The sequence below is a fragment of the Lagopus muta genome, chromosome 21 (assembly GCF_023343835.1).
Source record: "Lagopus muta isolate bLagMut1 chromosome 21, bLagMut1 primary, whole genome shotgun sequence".
Taxonomy (NCBI): Eukaryota; Metazoa; Chordata; class Aves; order Galliformes; family Phasianidae; genus Lagopus; species Lagopus muta.
In genome coordinates, this window is record NC_064453.1 from 4,766,788 (window position 1) to 4,793,084 (window position 26,297).

Consider the following 26,297-nt stretch of genomic DNA (forward strand, 5'->3'; position numbering starts at 1 on the left):
ATCCAGCCATGCCAAATGCTACTTGATGGTACTCATTAAGGTGAATGGTATTCATTAAGATGAATGATCCTTAGCAGTGACCACTGGCCACCAGACCTGTGAGCTGCTGTATCAGACCTGAAAACCAAAGGCCACATCTCCTTCCACTGCTCATAAACAAACTGAATTATGTTACTATTACAAACATCAGAATTTGGTCCTGAATTCCTCCACAAGCACATCAGAAGACATTAAAAAAATAAAAAAATTATTTTAGGAACAAGAAATAAAGTTAAATGGGGTTAAAACCACAAGAAAACTAAGTAGAAGCAGAAGCAGAGAATAAGGGTAATTTGTGCTAGCTAACAGTGAGCTGGAATCAAACTATTTTCCAATAGCAGACTTTATATTTAGCTGTTCTCTAATTATACCTCACAATATAATAACATAATAGTATTAAACACAGTTGTAAGTTCGTTTGTCTCTGTACATTTAAGCTGTACTTTAACAAGCTTACCCAAAACAGGTAAATCAACTGAAAAAGAAAAAATGTCACTTTTTAGGCACCAATTTTGGTTTATCTCTACTGTCTTTGGTTTACCTCTCACAAGAAGTACTTTCCATTTCAGAGGAAAGTGAGAGAAACAGGACAGTGAAGTTGTTCACAGTTTCCTTCTGACCTGCCTGTTCAGTGGTTAATCTTGGCCTTGAAACATGAGAATTTATCTTACTTCCAAACTTGGATATTTTCCCTCTTAATCCCAACCTAATAGTGGATTTTCATTACCCATATAATTGCCTAATCCTTCCTGGAACCCTCGAAGCGCTCTGTAATTTTGATAAAGACAATTTTAGATGAGTCCCAAACAATACACAGCATTGTACAGCACAGCAGGAGGAAAATGAAGCACAGTGGGTGAAATCCCTGCTTCGTTGAAGTCAATGGCAGAACTCCCACTGACTTGCATGGCACAGGGATTTCATCTCCACAGTGATCCTCCAAGCAAACCACTGCACATTACCTCTGTTTGCACATTCCCCAGTTCCAAATGTAGCTGCCTGGAGAGCTGCAGCCTGCATGGCAACATCTTTAGCACCACAGAAGCTCACCTTCCATGACTCCCTGGTCAAACTGGAGTTTGGGTCATTGCTCTCTGTATGTAACTGCTAGAATTGCTGGTGATGGTTGCTTTCCTTACAGCTTCTACATCACAGCTGTCCCTTGGTTACCTGACTGCCTTTTTCCACTATGGCAACTAACTGCCTCTTCTCAGCGATCTTGGATTTGCTGCTGATCACATTTGGAGAAATGTTATAGGTGGTGTTACAGATCATTTTCCAGTGATGAAAAGTAGCATGAATACATGTTAGCAAACAACTGATGTCACATTTTCCAGTTTCTCATAGAGTTGCCTACAAAAGAGAAGTTTACACCTGCAAATCAGAACATGCTTGGCACAAGTAATGTGGATGTAAATGTTTGGAGCACTGTTTTATAGATAACCACACTGAACATTTAATTTGGCACACGCTGGGCCACAAGACGTGTCCACAGGAGCAAAGGCAAGAGCAAAACTTCCCATTACAAGTATCAGTAAATAATGCATAAGCAGAAGCTGCCAAAAATCCACTTGGTTGTTCTTATTCTTGCATTGGATGGGCAGAGCTGGAAAGATCCAAAGCAGATCCTAAGACTGTGTTCCCTGCCCCCAGAAATCTGTGAGGTCAAAGCAGCAGCGAGATCACATTCTGCTTCATTTCCCAGTTGAGTTCTGACTCTAAAACAAAGAGTCATGAATTCCCCACAAGCCTCAGCTCTGTGCTAGTTTTAGTGCTGTAGTAACCAATGTATTGACTCTGCAGCTGTGAACTGCTCTTATTGTGGAGATTTTCTTCTTTTGTCTAACACTTATTTCCGTGGCTGCAATTTGGGCCTCTAAGGAAAGAACAAGAGTGAAATCAATGGCTTTAGTCGCACCAGTACCTGGTAATGTGTAATGTGTATCATCACAACCCCTAGGCAGCACACTTCTGCAGTCACTCCTGCCGCTACCAGACATCTTTTGGGGCTGCACTACAGCCCACTTCAGCAGCCACAGTTCAGAGGGAAGAGAATTATGTATCAAGGCACCATCTGTGTAAGCGAGGCTCCACTCTTTACGTGTCCTGTTCCATGTCAGAGGCTCAAGACTGAGTTTATTTTCATAAGCCACAGCAAAACAGTGCCCATCAGAATCAACCCTTGCTCCTGCATTACAGATGCTGCTCCCTTTAGCAGCACATGATCCTTGAGATTATTTTGACTTTCCCTTTTTACAGTGTGCTATGAAGTTACACTTTATTTAAATAGCCATAATTGAAAGGTACCTGTCACCTGCTGCACCCCAGCAAAATGTCTGAACATGTTCTGCGTCAGAGACATTGATTAAAGTAGGTTTTGGGCCTCAGGCTAACCTTGTAACATTTTGTGCTGAACTGGCACCAAAATATTAAACAGTTCCTTGAAAGTCTCCTATGGACAGGTTTACTGCCTCACACACTGCTAAACCTACACACAGTTCCAGGCTCATAAGCAAAGGACTGTGTTTCGTAGAGACACCAACTGTTTGGCAGTTCTGAATATAACAACTTGCAGTTAAGAGGCTTCATCTTACATTAACAGCAGAGAAGTCAGGTGATTAACAGTCCATAGATACATAAAGATGCCAGTGGTTGCCCTCAGAGGTCTGCCTTCAGGAGTTAGCTGACTCTTCAGGCAGAGTGGGCAGATCTGTAGAAAATCAACAACTGAGGATTTAATCCTGAAATTTTACAGGAACTTCATTCTGCAGGAGGCATTACTGCAGAGGTGTGAGTTTGGCCTGTAAGAAATAGCCTGGCTTTAGCCTTAATATATTCACATTGACCCATCCCCTTCTGTAAAGCAGAGTAAGGGAAATAATCAAAACACTGCCGAGTCAGCAAGCATCTGGCCTGTTTGCCTTTCAGAGTCATGGTTTCTCCAGAGGGAACAATTCCTCTGTAAATCTATTTGTTTCTATCTGAAGAGTGTTAGGCCAAGAGATACAGATCTTTCTGGTGCACTTAAATAATATCTACAGTCTAGGAGACAAAATAGGAACAAGGAGATGAAGGAGTTTGGTGTGTGCATTTGCCAGCTTCCAAGGTTGGGCTGCAGCTCTAACTTTACAGATGCTGAGCACTGTTGGCTCTCAGTGCAGCTGAAGTGCTTTGAGGGCCCTGCAACTCTCATCAAGCTGTAAATGACTGAGTTAAAAGCCACAGGGAGAATGAGCAGAGCCTGGACTTAGGCAGAATAACTGATGCTAAACTTTCAACCACCAGCAGTGCTTCTTCATCCCTTAGCCAAGCCAAGTATTCTTACTCTGACTCTTCCTCTGTTTGTTCCTTCAGGCTTTCAAGCAGAGATTCCTCCATGGCTTCCAGCTCCTCCAAGGGGATTCTCAGCAGCCAGCTGACGTGGCAGATCAACACCCTCACTCGTGCATCATAGTACCCTTAAACAGAGGAAAGCCCAGGAAATCCATCAGTCTTCATCACACCACATTAAATAACAAGTGGAGAAACCCAGCTGCACTAGAGGACCATGCTACACAAAATCATATTCCTTCCCTCAGGCCCTCTTCATCTTTCACGTGTTTGAAGACAATTGTTACTGTCTAAAGAAGAGAGCTCTAAAAGGTAAACCCTCCCCATTGCAAACCTCATCCTGTCAGCAGAGCCACTGCACCAGGTAACTGCCTATAAGGCAGGAAAAGATCTCAAATCTTTAGGTTTTCACTGTCTTTGATAGAGGACAAGGAGCAGAGGAGTGGACGACCTTACACAACCTGCAGCAGGAGACAGGACTACTCCCGGGTGTACAAACAAATGTTGTTAGAAAAATAATCATAATCATTTAGATATAGCAGATTTCAAAATGATTGGTGCCAACTTTTTTTTTTTAATGTGTTTCTCTCAGTAGCATCTGCTGTTTGCTGATAGCAGGCCTTTATAAAGGCCTCTCGGTGCACTCTGTGATGAAAAGCACAAGAGTTTCTTTAGGGTTGCATAAAGATACCAGCAAGACACAACTACAAAGTATGGTTCTGATATGTGCTGCACGTAGGCCAAATATGGCCATTGGCAATCTGTTCAGTTTATTTATTTATTACCATCATTACCAAGATACTAAGCTGCTTCAGTAGGCTTTAATGAGTTCACTTTTAAAATCTGTGCTTAGTAGGGAAATAAGGTTAATACTTATCCTCCTTTCATCCCTGATATGTAGCACAACATGCAAACCCATGCAGGATTTTTAACAGTAGCCTTCCTGCCTCCTGCCTGCAATGCACAACTTAGCTTCTCACTTAGCCAGCTTGGCAATAAGTCACCAAGGCTTGAAAATACATTTGTTTTAAATTCCAGCTTAGCAAAACAGGCAGTTTTGCAATAACTGAATAGTTGATTTTCCATTAAAAATAAAACAGGAACAAAAGTGGTATTTGTTCTCAAGTGAAATAGGCTAATCAGCAGCCAGGGAGCTCTTTCCTGTGTGAACATGCTACAACACGGGGCTTTTAAAAAAGGCAAGCTGCAGTATAAAACAGGCTTCTTGTAAAAATGAACATTTTGTGCAGTAGGCAGTCTGTTGCATGAAATGTATCAGACTAATCAATGCTACACATTGTAAGCCGGAAGTTACGTGAATCACGTTTATTCACACCAGAATTTATTCCCTGAATATATATTTGTTTTCCTCTTAGGCAACGAGTGATCTGCAGAGGGTTTTAGGGTTGAAATTTTCCTAACAGCTCTGTGGCTTTCCAAAAGGAAGAAGAGGTCACCTGCACCCCTGGAAACACTGGAGGAGAAAAACATTCCAGTCTAGGTATTCAACTTCAGAGCTTTTCAATCATTACACACAATTGCATGCCAGTACATGTGAAGCTACAGAGGTGACCAGTTGCTGAGTTTTTAACAGGTAGTATCAGTTGTGTTCCCTGCAGTGGCCACAGGGGAAGAGCATGCTGCTTTTGTTATAAAGGAATGTAGGATAAAATTGATTGGCACCCTGAGCTCTTTGAGCATTTTGAAGTATCAGATACGAACTCACTGATGTTAGCCTTACAAAGAACAAACTCTAACGTAAACTTACCATCTCTGAGAGAGAAGGACAAAAGATCCTAAAAAGAAGGAAAAAAAAGAATATTGAAGTTAACACCTAGAGGTCTTAAAATGGAAGTATGAAATCCCATCACATCACTGTTTCACGGCTGCAGAGCATCTATTCTGCCTGTGGGAAGGCAGGAAGCTACAAATCAACAAAGCAAAGCCAGATGCTTCCAGTGCACAATTATGGATTTGCAGGTACAAATGGCTGGACAGAAGCAGATAAGCACAGGATGGGAGAGTAGTGCCTGCTTGGTATGTGCTGAAGCAGCTGATTGTTGGGTTGTTGTTATTAGCAATCCTGTTGCAATTGAGCGCCCTGTGAGTACACAGGACTTCAAAGTCTGGAGAAATCAGGCTGTAAGCTCCCAGCTGCACTGATGCCTTCTGCTCTTCTAGTCACACCAACTCGAACTTTCAGCTCCAATAGGTTTGAATGTCACTTAGATGGACCAGTGGCCCCTATTTCCTGGAATTCCCCTATTCTGGGAATTCATAGCTCTAGGGAGTAGGGCTGAACTAGCATGAAGTTCTTATGGATTAAGTACTCAAAAATAGGAATCACAAGATTTTTAGCTGTCTGTAAAGATCGAGGGGCTACGTTGGCTTTCCATCAGAAAAAATAAATAGGAAAAACAGATCAATTCAATATAAGGCTTCCATGGACAAATCCATGAAAGAGGTCAGTGCTCCTCAGATGAGAAATTCTGATGTTTTACTGCTGTGTTCACAGAATCACAGAATTGTAGGGGTTGGAAGGGACCTCCAGATATCATCGAGTCCAACCCCCCTGCCAAAGCAGGTTCCCTGCACCAGGTCACACAGGTTCTCTTCTTTTACTGTCACTGAATAACAATAACAATAAATTCTAAGCTCTTTATGTAACTAAAAGAGTAAGCACTAGCTCAGTCTAGCTAGCTCCTCTCCTCCGAGCCCAAAATACAGCTGAATTTTATCGGGAATCCTCTGACCCCTTGAGAACATGAAAAATACATTCAAAGACACAGGATGCTGCCAAAGAGTTTATGTTTATTAGATCCATAAGCAACATTTGGATTGTAAAAATGTCTCTAATCTGCTACACAAGAAGCACAGAGAACAAGGCACCTTTAACCCAGTCCTTGAAGAGGGGCAGACTGTAGACACTGAGTCAAATACCAGTACCTGTGCTCTGAATAGCACTTTAACCTAAGGAGAGTCAACTATCTCATACAAGAGAAAAGCTTTTCCATAGCACGAGGGAAACCACAGGGTCAGTGCAGCTGAATGTATGTGGCAGAATCTGTGCTTTTTTACAAGGCAGGACTCCAAAACCTTTGCTCTGCTGCTGCCTAACATTTACATATGAGCTTTCTACAGATACACTGCTCAGGTGCACAACAACTCAGGAGCTCTGCTGCTAAACATTTATGTGGCTCTGCCCATCCTTTGCCTGCCTGCCCTGCAAGATCCAACAGGATAAACGTTTTCTCAAGATTCTGCTGATCTGGGCTCTGCACAACACCAGCACTCCTCCTGCATCCCAGTGGCCAGGGGAAAAGGAGAGGGCTGGTTTGCTATCTCTAGTGTAACTGTTGTCATTGTGAATCAGAACTCTTATGTTCTGAAAGCCACCACAATAAAGGGGGGGAAAAAAAAAAAAGGAGGCTTCTTTTTAGCTCCAGGCACAGTTAGCATTCTGTGCAGAATGCAGACAGTTCCCCAGGCAGGTTGGCAAGGGGTGGGAAATGGAACCGTAAATCCCCCAGGCAGAGAGAGAGGAATGGAACTTGGGTTTTGCAGTCCGCAGGCACTGCAACTACTGCTGTGCAGCCCATCTGGCTTCAGGGCCGCCAGGAGGGGCTGGCACTGAGGTGACAAAGCCCAGCAGAAAGCCCAAGGCTGTGAGGCCTAAGCAGAAAGCTGATCAAGAGTGGAACCTCAAGTCTGGAGTTAGGTGAAGCTTTTGACCTTGCTGCTGTCATTTGCTAATGCAGGCAGCTTCCTGAGCAGGGCTGCCGTGCTGCACAGAGCCAGTTCAGAGGCAATAAATGCTCCCTGGGTCTTGTGAAGGAGCCATAGGTCATGGCTCAGCTCCTACACGATTTATCCAGTAGGCTCAGCGGCACCCAACATCAAATAACTTCTTTCAAAAATCTGGCGTGTAGTTCAAAAGGTGAGAGATGGATTCGGGTAATCAGGTGACAAACTGGAACAACTGATTGCATTTGTGACCATTAGCATACTCAAGTATTTCTCAGTGCTTCAGGCTTTGCACGTACTACCATGCAGTCACCTGGAGTCCAATCAGCATTGATTAGATTAGTTCACAACTTGTTTGTTTCCTCTCTCCATGCAGCAGCTATTGAGGTTTGGTCATTTTGAAGTGGAGGTGTTTTTAATTTTAATTGTGCTCAGGACCAGGATGCACAATTGAGTGAAACCTCACAAAAGAAAGGAAAGCAATCTTTATTACAAGTCTTTGCCAGTATTTTATTAATTGCTACAAGTCCAACATCTATTTCCTCACAGATGGTTTCACATTGCAATGCCACTGCGTGTGGGAGGGAAATAACAATAAGGAATACACAGGAAAATGGGCATTCTAAGTCTGCTCAAAGCAAGAAGAAAAAAGATTCATTAAGAATTTTGTTTTCTCATCCACTATCAGGAAACAAAAGTGAGCAAAGTCAACTTCTTCCTCTCCTTTCGCTGTCACTAAATGCAAATAATAAATTGATTCCTATCCAGACAAGAATCACTGCTTTCTCATACCACACCCACAGCTATTTGTTATGACTGCTGTCAAAAAGACAGCGTTTGCATGTATTCATCACCTGCAATAAATTCAAATGAAGGCATAAATCCACGATCCTCAAATTTTCACTGAATCAGTGGTGAGCTCACCTCCTGATCTGTGCATCATCCCTTGGTAGAGGGCATTCAAAAATACGAGCATTAGAGGCACCAGGACCCTGCCACTGAACACAGTGAGCAGTGAAGCGTGTTCCTAGAATAAACATTTACTGTTAAACAAACAGTAGTGCCATAAAGCAACAGATGGAGAACTGACAAAGTTTGATCCTGTGGCTTATTTTCAGGTAATAAGGAAAAAGTTTATCTCAGCTTATCTCAGCCTGGTACCTTGAAGCTTCCCGTATGCTGGAATGCTTTCCCACCAACATCCTGCAAGCGTCTCATGCTTTGCCCTGCAGCAACCTTTAATTATATGCTTCATTTGACAACACCAATCACCTCACAGGACTGCATAGGTCCAACTGTTGAGGCATTAGGCTGATAGCTATTGCTGATCTTTGCTTTCATTTGATCAAAGAACCGTTATCAAAGGCTTCTGTGCTCCACAAGGAACCATGGCAAGTGCCTCGGTTCTCCTAACAAAATATTGCACAATCCCAGAGGCTGTGATCTCTGAGGATCCAGAGCCTGTTCTGTAAAAGCACATGCAGACCTAACACAACATAAACTTGGAGCGAGCACAAGTTACGTTTTGCCAAAATTCCACTCTTATTAAATGCAGCAGCCTAACTCTAGAGAATTCATCCTGGAGTAGACAGAGCTAGGGAAACAAGCCTGGGAAATGCTGGGTCATCTCAACACTGAAAGAACTGAACGTACACTTACTGCTTCTGAGCAAACACAGTAATTTAAAAAAAATAAATCAAAACAGCTGCTCTTATTTCAGATCCGCCCCAACTTACTAATTAAACTGATTAAGCTCATTAATCTCTGTCACTGCAGTGAGGTTGCTATAATATTTTGAGCATTATAACATACTGATGTTTGGAGCAAATCTTCTGATGCCTTTTACGGACCAGCTAGGAGACACAAAAGAAGAGAAAAATGAAGGGAATTCATCACAACCAAGAAGGAACAGTTCCATCATCTCTTTACTTATGCAGCCTTGTTCATGTTCACGTATGTAGAAATGTTTTGTATTAGAGGAGAAGGAACATTAAACCCTGTAAAACTACTGGCCCTCTACATACCTCCTCATATATACACATCTTCCTGCTCCTCCAAAATCCCCCTTGCTCACAGTAAGAGGGAATGAAAAATAGGGCCTCTCATGTTCAGCGTTTCACCAAAATCTGCAGAATGCCCATGTGTGTAAAAAAGATTGCAGCAATAAAGCCAAAGCTTTGACAGTTCTCTCTAAGGCAAAGGCATCAAAGACAGAAAATGTTAATTCAGCAGTAACTGCATCTCATGCTCATCACTTCCACGTGCTGTGAATGGATAGATTGCTGAGCACCCACAGAGCTGCACAGAAGAAAATGCATATCAGGATTCTGATTTACTTCCCTAACTGCACAAACAGAACTGGACAAACAGGCAAGTGTAACAGATCTTTTTTTGTAAAACCAAACAGAGGCGAGGGGAACGTAGGAACTTACCTGGGTAATGACAACAGGATTATCTTTCACAGTGGGATCATTCAGCAAAAGCTGGGCAAAAGTTTCTGTGCCCTCACCTCCTAAGCCACTAGCAAACGCTGTCATGGCAGGCAAGACAGCATCAGGCAGGTCCAGCCATTTCACCAAGCCCTCAATGAACTCTGTCCTGAAGGAGCTGTAAGGCAACAGAGGCAGGTGAGGCCCTGTAACAGAGTATTTTTGCAATCCTTGAGCGGTCCCTGCTTCCCTGGGATATGCTTCAGTCTTTCTTTATTTTTCAAACCCAATCCATCCCATTGGACTGACTGACATCCCACACTGACTCTGACACCACTTCGGTGTGAGTTGCTCCAAAAGCTACCTCCTGTGCTCATTCCCTGTGCCCACATTTAGTACCTTTGTTCTTTTTCAGGGAACAGCCATGCCAGGGATATCCCACAGAGTGCTGCATAAGTGAATTTTCCTGGTTCACCCAGCTGCTGGCTCAGCAGCACACACGATTCCTTGTCTTCTGCTTGTTCAGCTCCACTATTCTGCTTCGAAGCCGAACTTTTCCACTTCTCTTCTGTAGCCATTTTTACCTGCAAGTTCAAACAAGAAAAAGCAGAAGGGAAAAAAAATAACATAACAACTGGAAACCAGAAATCAAGGAAACAAATTGCCTTTGCTTTTTCACTGCCACACTTGCTGGTCTGCAGCAATGCAGGTCTGTCAAAGCCCAACTTGTGTATCTCATTGCAACACGATGCCATGACCACAGACAATAGGAGGCTTTCTGTTTACCAGTTCTTAGTTCTTTTGCACAAAATCAACAATGCTTCTCAAAAGGAGAAGTCTACTTCAAGATGCAAAGAGACTGGGCTCCATTCAGGCATATTATTCACATATTTAGTGGAAAGAGATGGAAAAATAAAAGCTCTGCACCTGGCACAGGGACCAGCCTGGGAAAATATTTGCTTCTTTCATCCCCAACCCAAATTGCTCCTCTGTTCATTTTGCTGACAGCGTTAAGAAAGTTGAGTCCAGCTGCAGCCTCTGATTAGGACTGTTAATGAAATCACTTATTTCCCAAGCCATTGCTATGCTTTGTTTATAGTCTAATCTTACCTATACAACCTACCACTACATTTCCCTAAACATAACATTCCCATGCTACGTGGAACTTAGGCTGGGCCAAATATTATTTTCAGAGCACCAAAATGTAAGCAGCTTGTGATCACACACTTCCAAATGAACTGCTCCAAAGGGCTCCTGGGAGCCTCACTGAGTACACAGGGAGTTTTGGCTGCTAATCCAAGCAGCTAGCAGAGAGGACAGAAATCAGGCAGAGGTGACAGCAGCACATTTCACAACTGAACGTCAGTAAGTCTGCTTCAAAGCTCACTTACATCACCTGAAAGTTCTACCGACTACATCAAGACGCAATCCGTTTCCAAAGGGCACATCACAAATGGCAAACCATTTTGTGCTTGCTATTTGGATACTTTCCTCTGAACCCTGCTGATAGGAACTGGAGACAGCCTGCTGTAACAGCATTAACCAAGCACTCAATCTCAGAAGATTCAGATACCACTTACAGGGTAGCTTAGAATTCCAGAAGAAAGAAGTGCAGCAGAGGAGCAGCTCTTTGTAGAGACTGTATTATCTCCATGCTATCTGTCATGATGTTCCAGGTAAGCTGTCTGTCTTGCTGTCTCACTCAGAAATGTATTTGAAGGTATTCATATTCCTCAAGGCTTGCACTATGTAACTGCTGGTGTATAAACCAACACACATTCATCACTGAAAGGCTGGGGACTGCTGTAATGCCTGTCCCCAGGAGAGCTCAGCCTCCCCGCAGCAAGCATCTCCTGATGCTGCCTATGGTCTGAGCACACAGGTCTAAGGAACCTCAGCACGTTTCCATGGAAACATCACATTCCAGCAACACGGGAGCACAAAGTCCTCAGGAATAAATAAACGGTGTTCTTTCTGTTCCAGTCAGAGGAAGGGAGGGCCAGGTGATGCTCCACCAGGGATCAGTGCTGGTCCAGGTGGCACTGTACCTCCCCTCAGCACACAGCACTATGCCTGGGGCTTCGGCTCTGAAGGCACAGTGAGATGTCTCCATGCTTCCCAGGATTTCACCCCCTGCCAAAATCCCAAGACTTTTTATTACCTCAGCAGCTCCAAAGCCCTCACGTGGGTGACCAAAATCCATTTCACACCACTCCCTGAGCTCTGATCTTCCTAAAGCATCCAGAGTCTGACTCAACACGACCGCCTGGAAATTATGGAACACAGTCACAATAATTTCACGCAAAATAACCTGGCATGTCCACTCACCTCTGAACACAGATGTATTAAGTTATTATGGGAAGCAGCATTGGAAATAAACAGTGATTTGTGATGCTGAGTGTTTAGAAGGGCAGCTTCACTTGGCCCTTTTCTGTCACCTCTTCAGTCAAGGAGAGCTGTGAGCAGTACACAGATATCGATTTCTTCATAAATATCTAAGGAAAATGGGAAATAAAGGGAAAATGTGCTGAGGTTGTACAGCTGGTGGCACTGAACTCAGGACTACAACGTGATTCAGAAACCTATAGCACTGCCATCATCTGAAATGCCACTTGAAAGCGATTTTTTTAAAAAAATATCATTTGCAGCACTTGTTTCTCACACTTTTTGCTTTCTTGAGATGCGGTTTCTTGCAATTCTATTGGGAAAGGAGGAATCCTAAAAGGACCCAGAGCTGCGGAGAGGCAAAGAGAAACGCTGAGCGGGAAAACGCGCTGAGGGGACAGCAGCCATCCGTGAGGAGAAGCGCAGCCCGCGGACACTGCCACAGTGTCCTCAGGGAACAGCCTGAAGCGAGGTGTCCGCCCTCCCCACCCCTCAGCCCGGTCCCAGCCCCTCTCGCCGCCCGGGTCCGACCTGCTGCCGGCCCGGAGCGCTGCGTTCCCTTCCGCCGCTGCCCCCCGCCCCTTCCGCCCGTCCCGTCTCTGCCCGTCGCCCTTACGCAGGTTCCGTACGGATAGCGCCGGGCGACCCTCTGCTCTCCTTACGCCGATAGCGTAGCAGGGAGCGCAGCTTACGAAGGGCGGGAAGGAAGCGCGCTGCGCTGAGGTGGCGTCTCGCGTGAGGTGATGGCGGGCACCGAACTGAGGCGGTGGCTCACCTGCGCTGTTGGCCGGCCCCCTGGGGATGGGGAGGAAGCAGCAAGGCCAGCTGCTGCTTCATTCTTTGAATCAGGAAAGTCTCTAAGACTCGAGTTGGAGTGTTAGAAAGCAGGCATTCTTTAAAGCAGCGCTGGATGCGTAGGGGTCGTCCTCTAATGCATAGCCTGCACAACGGGTCTTCAGCTTATCTACATTACTCGTGTTGCGTATGCAGGAGTTTCCCAGGTGTATGTTACAAATGCAGTAATTAAATCCAAGCAGGACCTCCTATTTCCCTGATACACTCAGCAGAACTTCCTTATCTCTTCAGCCCAGAGACACAGCTCTGTTACCTAAACAAACTGCAGAGCGATCAGCAAACACCAGCATCCATAACCCAGAGTTATGGGTGCAATCAGCTTGGCTCTGCTCAGCTCAGCTTAATTGGCCTTGTCGAAATCCTAGGGCTGTGCTAAGGCTGTGGAGTTAGTTCAGCTCTCTGAATTGCACTGCATTGGTTTCATGGGTTTTGGTCAGTGTTTTTGTTCCAGTGGTGGCACGGAGCAAGCACAGTGCTTGGTGATCCGTGGCAAAATTTGCCTTTTCAGGAGGAAGGAAGCAGCTTTGCTGGACGTTTTGTGAAAGTGAACCTAGTTTGGGCTGCTCAGTAACTGATGTATACATCAAAATCCGCTACTTGAGTCTTCTAAAATAAAATATCTGAAATATGTTCTGTTGAAAAGCCAAATTTGATTTGTCCAAATGTCCTGCTTGCTTGCTACTAACATTACACCTTCAGGTTTGCTCTCACAAGTACTCCTTATCCATATCACCCTTTTGGTTTTTGGGCATCATCATGAACTTCAATGTGACGAGAGGCTCAGAAGGCCCCATGATCCCAGCTGGGGTGCAAAAACCGACCCAGGTAACCACAGTGGACATCTGCACATGGTTCACAACAAGCAGAAAGCCATCTGGACACAAATCTGTGTTCTCAGACCCAAATCTGCAGATTTGTTTCTTGTGTTCGAGGATTGAAAGTTCTCCTGCAGTTAAAAGCAATTTAGAACACCTGGGCCAGGGTTCTGTCTATACAATCCACGATACTTTGTTGGGTCTCATCATGCTCTTAATGTCTCCATGGCGTTCCGTCCTTACAAAACACAGTTCTGGGGTATTTGTGCAGGATGTCAGCCACCACCTTGGCCCATTTCTCACCATGCACTATTTCCGTGCTATGTCATTTAATCACTATGTGAAATCAGGACCCACCTAGCTACTGTAAGCAAGGCAGGGTAATTTGGAACTGCAACTCGATTGCCATTCAGATTGGTACGAAGGAGAACTGCATACAAACAAATCCTTTTATGTTTTTGAATACAAACACAATTTTTTGCAGCTTTCCACCATCAACTTACATGCCCCTTCAAAGGATTGCACTGTCATTGAGCCTTATCTTGTCAGGCCTTGGGAATTAATAGCTGCTGTAAAAGAATTCAGCTCATAGGATGTAATGACTTCTGCCAACATCCATGAACTCTGAATTGGATGACTGTTAGAAGCTGTAAAGGCTGAAGCGTTGTTCCAGTTGAACTGCTGAGCACAAGTTTGTACTGTGCCGGTATAGAGCTGCAGGATGACCGTTTTGAGGTAAAACATTCCTTTCTAACACTTTTGTGTGCGTGTGCGCTGTGAGCATCACTTCAGGAGCAGTATCTCTTGACTGGAGATAACAAACTGGTGCTGGGTGTGAGCTGTACACCCTTCCAGAGTGGGTGTTGTTTGGTGCCAGTCTGACTTCGTCTCTTCCCAAGTGTCTTCTCCTGAGCCAGACTGCCCTTCAGTTTTTAATTGGGCCATGTGATGGCTGTAGTTCATGTCTTCTTTGTCATCATATCTTCAGGAAAGTGTGTTCCATCCTCGCTATCTCGTCATTTGAATAAGATCAGTGTTCTGCGCAATTGGTGCACGCTTTTCCTTCAACCCTTCTATCTTATTCTTTTGTATTCATGCACATCACATTGAGGCTCAATTAGTATTTGTTACAAACATTTACAGTAGCAGTCATCCACTGCTGTGGAGAGGGCTTGACAGGTTTGTTTTTCTTAATCAAAGCAAAAAGCCCAACGCATTACTTTTCCGCTTTACTCACAGAATGCTTTCTCAGCTGTAGATCCTGTCAGTGAGGGAGCTGGGAAATGTTTTGATGTTAATTGGCATGCAGAATTGAAACGCAGAAGTCAATGAGCAATTGGCATTATTAAACTTTAATGGATATATTCCATATATTAAAAAAAATAGATCAGATTTGGCATAGGATAACCATTGGTAGATTTATTTTGATCTCTACAGGGAGAGTTGTGGGCATCTCCAAGGGCAATGTCACACTTAATGTAAAGACAGCAAGAGGAGAGGTGATACAGGAAGCCAGACAGAGGAGTGCAGCTGAGAGGAACCATTTCTGTGCTAAATAACACAGAGAGCTTGGAATGTCATGAGCTTTTCAGAGCCTTGCCCTTTGTAAGTTGTGGACTCAAGATTAGAAGTGTTGATTTTGCCTCTTCCTCTCTAGTTTTGCGTGCAACTTAAGGTGGCAACTTAAGGTGGCTGCCTTCTCCCAGCCCTACCTTCCCACCGCTGCCAACAACCTTTTGGTCCATGATACAGATTAAGGTGATAAACTGGGTTAAAATCACCCTCTTCCGTTGAGGCTGGTTGTCCAGTCCCAGATTATCAGGCTAATTCCCCACATTATCACAAGAAAAGGTGTGGGTATGTTAAGAGAGCAGGAAAACACAGCAACGGGGACAAATTTTCAGTGTCAGATGTTTCAGATAATGTTCTGCAGCAGTAATCCAGAGATGACACCAACAAGAACAAAATGACCAAAGCAAAACAAAATAATTATTCATCTGGGATAAAAGCTGTGAGGAAGGCTTACAATTTTCTCTTACAAATATCAGAATACAAATGTTTTTCTATGTTTTCAGTAATATTAAAGCAGCACTCTGCATAGCCATTCAGCCTTAGGGCTATGTCAGACGCTTTGAATTTATGATGTGTTTGCTTTCAAAGTCCAGTAACTGACTCGTGCTGCTGACACTGAGCTGTGCAAGGGGAACGAGGCATTATCTCCAGGTATCTCAAATTGTTTCAGGCAATAGCAGCAATGTGGGTCTCCTTGTGGCACGACCTGAGTGAGCTTCCATTGCAGCGCCAGTAAAATTTAGGAGTGCAGCAAAGCACCATAGACATGACCAACCCCAAAGTCAGCATGATACAAATGACCCATTTGATCATCCCGGAGTATATGAACGGGAGGATGAGGATGGTGAGAATCACCAAAAGCAGCAGGAGCAGCACAAGTCTCTGCACAGCCAGTCTGTTGTCTGCTGGGATCGTTTGGTCTCTGTTTACAATGTCCTGGCTGCTCTGAGCCCAGCTGCTGCTATCCAGCCCGATGCCGGAGACGTGTACCTCATGACATGAGTCGGGGTGCTCCAAGAGGTCCATGATCTCTTCTCTGTTTGGGAGCGTGCGGATAAGTCCTCCTGACACAAACGTGTTTTTTCTGCACAGGGGGCAGGTGATTATCCAGGTATTCTCCTCTTTCCTGAGGATGAGCTTCAGGCAGACCGCACAGAAAGCATGCTGACAGCCCAGGAGCTTTGGGACCCGATAAATGCTGTACTTGTTGAAGCAGACCAGGCAGTCCATGTCTGCGACAGATGATGTGGGTGAAGGCTGGTCGTCCCTTTCAGAACTGCATACCTCAGGAGAGCTCGGGTTTGTTACCATAGCAAGAGATGCTGAGTTCAGACCGTCTCCTGAAAACGCTGTTTTCAAGGCATCAGGACTGTCTAGCTCTGTGCCTGGAGAGCTCTCCGTTTCTTTGGAATGTCCCTCAGTCAATGCCAGTCTCTCCACATTAGCAGCATTTTCTGCATGGGGTCCTGCTCCGCTCATTCCTGCAGCCCCTGCGGTGGGAGCAGGACTAACCTTCTCAGCCTGAGGTGCTCCAGAAGCTGTCCGCTTGTTGTCGCTGCTTAGCTTGTCCATGGATTTCTCCATGGAGATAAACCTCAGTGCAGTTTGTCTTCCCTTGGCCGAAGGACTTCCCAAGTTTCTGTCTCCTTTTATGTGTTCCTGTTGCATGCATCATCTAGTGACAGCTGTTTTTAAGTGTGTTGTGCTCTCACAGTGTGATGTTTTTATGAGCTGGCCAGTTAATAATTAGCTTCATGGCCAAGACATTTTATAGTGGCTGCTATCACTGAGCAATTCCCATCCAGAAGGAGATCCCATGGTGTAATGAGACTGCAGCTTTTTCCACAGGGACAGCCAGACTGAGAGAACGGCACTACTATTATTAATCAATTAGCACTCGATTTGTTAAGGGTGATTTCTTTGTGTTCTAAGCACAGCCTGGTTGGACAGTGACAGTCAAAGAATTGAATTGTCTAATTGGTGTACTGAGTGCAGTGCTTTGATTAGAGAGTGAGGGACAGAAAGGCAGGAAAACTGTCCTGCTCCTTTCTTGCACTGGCTTTCTGCACCACCTTGCTAAGTTGTTCTGTTCTCCTTCTCTTTTGGCGTTAGAACCACAACGATGAACATTACCTACAGGTACTGCAAATGCCTTCCATGCCGGGCGGACAGTAAGGAAGCCTGTCTTGCTTTAGCACTGTTCAGTTGTTGAGTGTTCAGTGTCTGATTGTTATTAGCTCTTTCTTATAGGAGCACCTCTGTTGGTTTTAGGTGCTAACTGAAGCATCACTTGAGATCCATGAGGTTTTCAGAGCCCACAAAAGAGATCTGGAAATGTTCTTGGTAGGACTCTTGTTGGCATTCACAGGACAACCTCGTGCTGTCAGTAATGCCCAGGTAGGTGGCTCTCAGCTCTTCTGAAAAATGAGTGCCTGAACAAAATCTCTTTTATTTGAAGGGTAAAATACAGATGGTTTTCTCAGTAAGAATCCCATGGAAGGAAGGAAGGTAGAAAAGGAAGGGTCACTGATCCCAGAGGGCTTGGAGACACACAGTACCAAGCCTGTAGCCTCAGATGCACCCGAATGCTATCCGTGCTACTGCATAGCAGCCCCTCCACAGGGGGGGAGCAGCAGAAAGAACTGAAACAACCGCAATTAAAAGGGAAGGAATCCAGGAGGACTCTAATCTGATGAACTGCTGGAGCATGGCTGGGGTGAGAAGAGCTTGTTCTGTGCCTGGAATGGCAAAAGAGTTGTTGTAAGCAAACTTCAGAGAAGCGTCAGGGCGTTGTGCTGTGTTTCTGCTGACAGAAGATACAGCAGAGTTTGACAGACTTTTGGGTGACCCCAGGTTTTAGGGGCACGACGACCTTTCAGTTGAAGACCGCAGGCTCTGCCTGGTTTTTATGGGTCAGATTGAATTAAGAATGCCTTTTCGTGGCTGTCCTGCACTGATGAAATGCTCAGCTGGCGTTCAAAGGAGCCGTCCGAATTTTGACTCGGTTTTGTCCTTGGCTAGCACCTAGAGGGGCTGTAAGAGAAAGGGAACAGACTCTTAGCAGAGCTTACTGTGATGGGAGGGGGAAAACTGGTGAAATCTAGCAGGACTGCAGCAGTCCTGCTGGCACCTGGAACACCGTGTCGTGATACCTTTGTGAAGCGCCCATGCGCTTACCCTGATTATGCGTTTGTGCCCCGGCTCGGATGGAACAGAAGCCCGGGTTCGGACGGCTCAGCCCCGCTCCCGCGGTGCCCCCTGGCGGCCGCTCTTACCGGGGAGAGGAGGGCGGGGGAGCAGAGTGGCGGCGCTCTACCCATCCCAAAGCCTCTCTCGGTGGTGCCGTCCCGCTGCGCATGCGTGGAGCCGCCGGCGGGGATGTCCCGCAAGCAAGCGGCCCGGGCCCGGCCCGGCGGCCCCAAGAAGGCCCGGCGGTCTCGGCATCCCACTGGGGGCACGGCTCTGAAGCCCTCAGAGGGCGGCGGGGGCCTCGCCAGGCAGCTCCGAGCCCTCGGCCTCAAGCTGCGGGAGGTGCCGGGGGATGGGTGAGTGCCGGAGGAGTGAGGGCTGAGGGGCTGCCTCTCCCGGTTGAGAAGGGTCTGCGCCCCGCGGGGATCCGGGCGTTCCCCCCGTATCCTCGGATAACGTCGGTCTGTGCCCTTCTGCCCCCCGCTGGCACGGACGGGCTCAGGGCTATGCTGGCCGGAGGGCTTCCCGGCGGTGCGGGCGTGAGAGGACGGGGTTGGTTGGACACGTGCCTTTTGAGAAGCTGGTCCGTGAATCATTGGGTTGGCCTTTGCTCTTTGTCTCCGCGGCAGTTCAGGACAGCTTTTGACTTGCTCTGTAGGAGCTGATGATGTGTTCACTTAATTCTTGCCCCGCGTTCTTCTAACCTCAGTTCCCGCTGTCCAGCCTGTATTTCTTCTGCATTGGTTTAATAGTGCATTCTGTCAGCAGTGCTGCCAACACACTCACAGGTGGTTTCTTGTTCGTTAGCAACTGTTTGTTTCGTGCCCTGGGTGACCAGCTGGAGGGACACTCCCGGAACCACCTTAGGCATCGCCAGGAGACGGTGGAGTACATGATAAAGCAGCGAGAGGACTTTGAACCCTTCGTGGAGGATGATGTCCCCTTTGAGAAACATGGTATGGATTCCATAGGATGCTCATAGATGAGGTTATTCTGGATATGATTACATCTCATTTGAGTGCTTCCTGTTAAGCTATTCCTCATCCCAGCAGTATGTTATGTTCAGCCCCTAATCTTTAGTAAAAGCATTGAGTTTACATTTATTATGTTTCTGTAGAAAGATGAGCCAGTAGAGTTGTCCTGGAACTTATTTGAATTTAGGAGGAACCTGGAGAAAGGAAGAAAAAAAGCAAAGAGTGAAAAGTTAGTGTTTTCACAAGGAGAAAATAAAGCACATGAGGTTTCACTTGAGAAAATGAAGCATCCAGAATACTGGTGGCCGCTGAGTGCTGACTTCCTTCGATTTCTTTCTCCTTGACATGTGATATTTTATATAGAGGAAGATCCAAAGCAGAGACCAATGCAGCCTTTGTTCTCACAACCTTGTGCTTGTGCCAGGTGACATGAAGGTGATGCATGAAAGCAGCGTGGTCATTTAGTGCATGGCACCTTTCCAGAGAGCTAATGCAGAACTGATGGTCTTGCATAATGTAAGGTGTGCTGCATTTTGTGGAGTCTCTGTGGTCATTTAATACTCATAAACTTCTGACACTGCTGGATTCTTGCCCCTGCAGTTGCCATTTAACAGTGGAATTTCCTTTCCAGTATTTATTTCTTGGGCTCCTTGTTGAAATTTTATTACTTGCTATCCCTGCAGTGCTTTTGGAACTGTCAGAAACCAGGTCTCTAACTCTCATAAATCTCTTGAATTTTTTTCCTTCAGTTACCAATTTGGCAAAGCCTGGTACCTTTGCTGGCAATGATGCTATTGTGGCCTTTGCAAGGAACAATCAGATGAACGTGGTTATTCATCAGCTGAACGCACCGCTGTGGCAGGTGAGAAAGAAAGCTTGTACTTTGGCTTGGCTTCTAATTGATGGATACAAACTATTGAAACTTTCTGATCCATTAAAAGAGAACAGAAATATTGCTCAGCAGCCATGCTTAGCTTGGCATGGTGGAGAGCTGTCCTTGCTTTTTCAGCCTTGAAGAAAAACTCAAGGCTTCAGTTAGGAGGATAGGGAACTAAAGACAGCAATAAATGGTTGAAAATAAATATATGGAGCCAGAACAGCGTGAGAGAAGCAGCTTTAAAACCCTGGGGTGGCATTTAATCAGCTCCTGGAAAGGACTGTGCCCTGTGATTCCGTCTTACAGGGGGAGACTGGAACAAGTCATCCATCAGCTCCCTTCTGCTCTGCTTTAAGTATATTCAAACTAGTTTCAGATGGATTCCCGAACCCAAACAAATTTAAACTCTCATTTACATGGCAGCCATTAGCAGTAAGATCTCTAATGTATGTGAATATGTCTATAAATATCTTACCAACTGTACCTGCCAGTGACACGGATGAGTAGGAACACTGATCTGCTTGACCTGCAAGACTGCATGGAGGCAATGACCCTGCAGGGGAGGTCGTGGAAGTGCTGTTCATGTTTTACTGTTCTGAACCGGATCCTAATGTCAGCAAACTTAACTCTTATCCATATTTTTTACATCCTCTTGAAAATCTCTAACTCCTTTTTTTTTTTTCCTTTTTTTTTTTTTCCCCCCCACTTGCTGACCTTTCCTGGGTTGTAAATGTTTGTGGTGAGGATCTGCTTTGTGTGCCTGCTTGGAGTCTTATTAATGAAAGGTGTCTGTAAGCCCTTGAAACTCATAGAAGAGAGCAGGTTTTGTGTGAGGAGCTTCTGGAGGGATCACATTATGGTGACAGTCTTTCCTAGTTGCTAGATTCAACTAAACCAGGACAACTTCTTAATGTTAGCCGTAATAATTTCTTATTTTCTCATACTTCCTAATATATATATATTGCTTTCTATCTCTTCTTTGGAGCCCCAGCAGCATACTGGAAAGATTAAATTACAAAGAGAGCATTTCCAGAGAAGCAGATCAGCAAGATGCTTAAAGCAGATGGTGTGAATACCTCCTTTGGTCTCAAGTCAAAAGCAGATGGTGCATTATCCTTTAATTTTAAGAAAACTATTTGCTATCTGCTAAGCTGCAGAAATGTGAACAGGGGAAGTGTTTGGACCCTGCAGCTGTTTCTCAAACTATGACCTACTCAGAAGCTCTGTGGAGTTGGGCATCCCTGTGATGGCTTCTTAGGGCTTTAGTGACCTTTATCTTTTACTTTATAGTGACTGAAAATGTCAGGCTCCAAGTTAGCACAGACACGTGGGTTATTTTGCTGGCTTTGGGGTAACTCTTTACCTTTTTTTAGTGTATTTCTGTTTTTTTTTTTAATCTGCATCTACCTTTAGCTTAAAATTCCATTGTATTTTGGAGGGAGCACACAGTGAGGCTTCAATACTGACAGCCAAAGAAATTGGCTCATCTTGAGTCTTAAGAGCTTCAGGACTTGTAAGATAACCGTTTAGGCTCTGATAAATGAGAAATGTTGAGAAATCTGAGATTCAGCATGTCGAACAACTTAACAGGGTAAAAGGCAGGAGCTAAACGTAACCAAGTGTTGAGTTGGAAGTCAGAGGTGAACAAGTGTGGAAAAAGGTGAATGGGGAATGGTATCTCTTGTGAAATCCGTTGTTAATGCAGCACAGACTGCAGTCTTGGTTGAAAGGTGACTTGGTGTAAATTCTGCAAGCTGGGAAAAGACGTAAAAGGATTGGGAAACTCAGGAGCCCTAAAGCAGGCAGTTTTGTCATGTACTTACTGGAATCTTCTCTAGCAGAGGTGTCGTATCCTCAAACTCTGGCTTGGCAAGTGGGCAAAGGAGACTTGCAATCGTGGTGTAATATCCTGCATTCCTTGCAGGAGTTGAGATGCTGTTAGCTTTTATCTCATAGATGGAGCTAAATTCTCATGGTGGGAGTTCTCTTACAGAAGCTGCAGTGCTTGGTGCTGACAGCAGAGGAAGGTTTGATTGTTAATGGTGCTCTTGAGTTAACCAGTTCTCCTGGTTTTCTTCATTGGTATTTCTTTTCTAAGCAAAGCATCCACTTCAGATGCAAATCACTAAAGCAGTGTCTTGTCACAACTGCAGAACAAAACTTGCCATGAGTGCCTGTTTCTACTGCAGTTCCAATTTGATCAAACTCTCTTTTTCCTTGCACTTGAGGGGGGAAAAAAGGCACTGTGTCTTGTATGGACACCATCACTGAAAATGGGTTTGGAAAAGGTCATCAGAAAGCTGTAACTGCTGCTGTAGAAAGCTTAGAAAATCTTCTTAAGCTTACCATTAAAATATTTTCCTGCTGTGTTTTGTTTGTGAGGAAGTAACTGACCCAGCAATGTGTATCTCACCCTTCAGGCAGAAGCTGTGTTGTTACTGTAGGTACATCTGGATTATTAGGTCAGAGCTTCCTGTTTAAAGATGCTTCAGCAGCTATGTACTTTTTTCCTAGCACACTGTTAATCATTACTTCAACAAGTAATGCTAAGAAAAATGTGACTCTGAAGTGAAGCTCAAATCCTCATTTGCAGTCTGCTTGTTTCAATTAGATTCAAGGCACTGACAAAAGCAATGTGAGGGAACTGCATATTGCATATCGGCACGGGGAGCACTACGACAGCGTGAGGAGAATCAACGATGATTCTGAAGCCCCAGCATATCTTCAGATGGAGGTTGGTTGTGTCACAGTGCCCTGGTCAGCTGTGGCTGATAAGTAACAGCTGAATGTTACCAGTTGATTTACTTTCTCATTTGCATTGAGAGAAGAGCGTAGTCCCTGTTCCATGCTGGGGATAGAAGAATCCCTGAGATCGTTTTAATTAGTGCTGCTCCTTTTCTTGAGGCCGTATGGGACGTGCTTAAATTGTTGGCCTAGAAATCACTCTTGAATGTGATGCACTGATATATGGGCTGTAGAAGTCCTGAGTTCACACCATCTCAATTCGGCTCCTCGCCTCAAATACAAAAACAAATGGGAGGGAGGAAACAGATGGAAATGCAACCTCCAGATCCAATAATCTTCATATCTCGCTTTTTCCTGTTAAGGAGTGAGCTGCCCTGTTGGCAGGGTTTGCCTGTGTGTATTTGTATGATGTGTGGAACTATAATAAAATCAATACTTAAAAAGCCAATGATTGTTAACTGGTTTGCATGATCTTGTAGTATATAAGAGTTTTCTCAGTGGAGGATTTATGAATCTTGGGAAGCTGTGTTAGGGACAGTGGAAACTGTGTTAACTTCCACTGATTTTTCTGAGAAATACATGTTATGACCCAATTTATGTCAGTGTCAAATTGTATATGATGAAACTAATGCATGCCTGTGGGCCTTGCTTTTCTTGTAGATGCTCTCCAAAAGTGACTCAAATAAGGAGGAGGAAATGAAGCAACAGAAGGGTGACTCTGAAGATGAGACTGAAATTGAAATGGAAGCTGCTGTACAAGAAGTGTGCAGTGCAACTGGGTGTTCAGTAAGTATTGGGTGCCTTTTAATGCTCCATGTTCAAAACTCCTTGATACATGAAGGTAATCCTTGAGAAAAAGTGTTTGTCCTGGACAGTCTCAGTACTGCAGGCATCAATTAGGGTGCACAGCATCCTGGAATCAATCAAGTACATACTTTGTATGGGTAGTGAATAGTTTTGGAAGCTTTGTCTTACGATCTCTCTCAAAAAAAACCCCTTGGTTTAAAACCAAATTTGGCTAAATTTGGACATCCCATACTCCACAAAATTAAGCTGTGGTCACTAGATGACATGTGGTTACTAAAGATGCAGAGAACAGAAAGGATCAAGAGTGAAATATTTATGCTGAAACAGTGTACCTGGTATCTTCAGGACTTTTTTAATTATTTTTTTCCCCTCACTTTCTTGAAGAAATTGAGTATGAGCTAATGGGAGCAGCATAAACAGCAGCAGGTGGCTGTTGAATGGATGTCTGTATGTCACTGGTTTGAACTCTCTGATGTTATCTTTCTCTTGGACAGGACATTGAGTTGGTAAGCCAGGTTCTGAAAGTGGAAGACTACAACGTAGAATCTGCAATATTTGCCATCTTTCAAGTGCAGGAAGTGGAAAGAATCAGTAAGTACGTGGACTTTGTCACTTAGTGCCTCAGAAAAATGCTGTCTGACCTTAATGTTCACCGTGAACAGCAGTTCAGCAGGGACATTGGCAGCAGGAGCTTCCTGTTAGCTGTGCTGCTGCCTCTTCTTTACTTAGAAAAGTTTGGAGGGCAGATTTTGTGCTCCTGCCTAGTCTTTGGTAGCAGTGCCAGTTGTGAGACTGACCAGGGTCTGCTGAAAGCACTAAACTAAGTTCCTACTGTGACACTGAGCATACTGCATCCTATTGGTTCCCCACTAAAATCTTGAAAAGCTCTGTGTGAGATCAGTAATCCCTGGAGCTGTTCTTGTGGCCTCCTCACCAGATAACTGTGCTTTCAGACTTCAACATCCCTGGGCATGTTCTGTCCTAGATCTATTCTCTGGACAGCCTGATGTACCCAGGTGTGACCCAGTTCTTGAGCACTAAGGGCCCTGACTTTTCTATTTTGTTGCTTGTGATGTAGTGTCTCCCCAGTGAAGTTACGAGCACTTGTCAGTAGAGCTTTGTTCTGGTGCTTCTGAAAAATAAGAGCATGTCACTGGGTTAGTGTGAAGAGACCCCCTTCTGCACTGCAGCAAGTGACAAACATGTTGTCCTACAAGAGCAGACAGAAGCGAGCAGACTGAACTTTGTCTTTTTCCATATTTGATCCAGCTTCCAAAAAAAATCACTGTTCCAGAAAGCCTGGAAGAAGGAATTGGCTGACAGAGACAGCTTCTGTGTAGAGTGTCTGAGACAAAACTGTGTTGTTGGTAGGTGCTGAGGAGCAGAGTGATCCCCAGAGTGAAGGTCAGAAGCTGTGTGCCTCATCTGTGTGTGAAGATAACGGAAGCAGTTCAAGAATCTTAGGAAGTCAGAGTTTGCATCACCATGAAACAGAAAATACCAAAGCACGGGCTAGACCTGATGAAGAGAGTCGAGCTAATAAAAACGTAAAGGTATGTGCATGGTGGGTTGGCGGTGATTGAAACATCCTTTAAAGATCAGGGGAGCGCTTAGGATGGCTTAACCAGCAATTATTTTCTCCTTTTAATTAAAAAGTACTTCCAGCTACTGGATTGTGAGAAAAGCCACAGCTGTAGCAGCAACAAAGACGAGCTCTTAGTAATGACGTACGGCGCTCTTCCCACAGTGACACAAAGTTCAGATAAATAGTCTGGAATAAACATTTTCTGGCAGCTGCTTTGGTATCTGCTTGTCTCCTTTCCACCGTGTTATTTTTCCTCAGCTGGGCACAGAATGTCTGCTTTCAGCTTTGTTTTTGTTCTCCCCTTCTCAGGTATTTAAAAAACAAAAGAAGGAACAGCAGCGGCTGGAGAAGAAGAAGAGGCAGGAAGAAAGGCACCGACAGAAGGTCTTGGCCAGTAGGAGTAACTGTGCAGATAGCAACAGGACAGAGGTGGACTCAGATAACCAAATAACCTTGGTGAAGACCATAGCAGCTCTAAATATATGACTGAACGTGTTCTGAGCGTCCTGGTGAGAAAAGCAAAGGATACTGATGAAGATAAATTTCCTCTTAAGCAAACTTCCAAGCATCTGTTGTTACTGTGAAATTGTTTTGTGTGGAGGTTGCTGAGCACGTAGGCACTTTGTTTCTTCACTTGCAGGGCAGGCAGTTGTTCAGTAATCCTACAGCAACCTGTGTGAGAGAAGAGTTTTAAACCTAACAAAAAAAAAGTAGGGACTGCTTTTCATTATCTTGATGGTGATGGTGATGAAGGTGAGAATTTTCATTACACAGCAGCGTCAGATTTGCCTTGAGATCTCTTCATGTGCTCATATTTATTATGGCAACTTTTTACTATGGAGGAGATTTATTTTACCTTACCGTCAGGGAAAGTGATAACAATTCTCAACTCAGGAATGTGTTTTTTTTTAATTTAAGTTTAAAAAATAAGGGAATAGTCCCCAAATTCTC

General features: G+C 44.6%; 3 protein-coding genes across 7 annotated transcripts in view; 1 reads left to right on the forward strand and 2 right to left on the reverse strand.

Moving 5' to 3' along the window:
• The window catches only part of TMCO4 (transmembrane and coiled-coil domains 4), a 39,047-nt gene extending 26,143 nt beyond the window's left edge, over positions 1-12,904 (reverse strand). The window contains exons 1-6 of one of the 5 annotated variants that reach the window (XM_048967694.1): positions 12,703-12,904; positions 11,871-12,037; positions 9,942-10,126; positions 9,546-9,720; positions 5,138-5,165; positions 3,365-3,497 (exon numbers count right to left, since the gene is read on the reverse strand). In XM_048967694.1, coding sequence (XP_048823651.1) covers positions 3,365-3,497; positions 5,138-5,165; positions 9,546-9,720; positions 9,942-10,120 — 515 coding nt within the window. In that variant the 5' untranslated portion in view covers positions 10,121-10,126; positions 11,871-12,037; positions 12,703-12,904. Of the gene's footprint in view, positions 1-3,364; positions 3,498-5,137; positions 5,166-9,545; positions 9,721-9,941; positions 10,127-10,469; positions 11,085-11,122; positions 11,423-11,870; positions 12,038-12,458; positions 12,507-12,543; positions 12,650-12,702 lie in introns of those variants that run through there. The other 4 variants (XM_048967691.1, XM_048967693.1, XM_048967695.1 and 1 more) reach the window with 4 other exon arrangements.
• A 2,931-nt stretch (positions 12,905-15,835) lies between these two features.
• On the reverse strand, positions 15,836-16,753 carry RNF186 (ring finger protein 186). The gene has a single exon (XM_048968051.1). It carries the CDS (start codon positions 16,751-16,753, stop codon positions 15,836-15,838), a length of 918 nt encoding a protein of 305 aa, XP_048824008.1.
• A 1,719-nt stretch (positions 16,754-18,472) lies between these two features.
• OTUD3 (OTU deubiquitinase 3) lies at positions 18,473-26,269 on the forward strand. Its single transcript, XM_048967697.1, has 8 exons — positions 18,473-18,714; positions 19,166-19,314; positions 20,082-20,194; positions 22,821-22,943; positions 23,615-23,740; positions 24,256-24,352; positions 25,133-25,314; positions 25,656-26,269. The coding sequence occupies exons 1-8, from the start codon at positions 18,548-18,550 to the stop codon at positions 25,830-25,832; spliced, it is 1,134 nt and encodes a 377-aa protein (XP_048823654.1). The 5' UTR covers positions 18,473-18,547; the 3' UTR covers positions 25,833-26,269.
• Positions 26,270-26,297: the final 28 nt, after the last annotated feature.

Bases quoted from the DNA above. Each gene is read 5' to 3' on its own strand.
- RNF186 (XM_048968051.1), bottom strand. From the start codon at position 16,753: ATGGAGAAATCCATGGACAAGCTAAGCAGCGACAACAAGCGGACAGCT.
- OTUD3 (XM_048967697.1), top strand. From the start codon at position 18,548: ATGTCCCGCAAGCAAGCGGCCCGGGCCCGGCCCGGCGGCCCCAAGAAG. The intron at 20,195-22,820 runs GTGAGAAAGAAA...TGTTTCAATTAG, and splicing joins TGAACGCACCGCTGTGGCAG to ATTCAAGGCACTGACAAAAG. The intron at 22,944-23,614 runs GTTGGTTGTGTC...CTTTTCTTGTAG, and splicing joins CAGCATATCTTCAGATGGAG to ATGCTCTCCAAAAGTGACTC.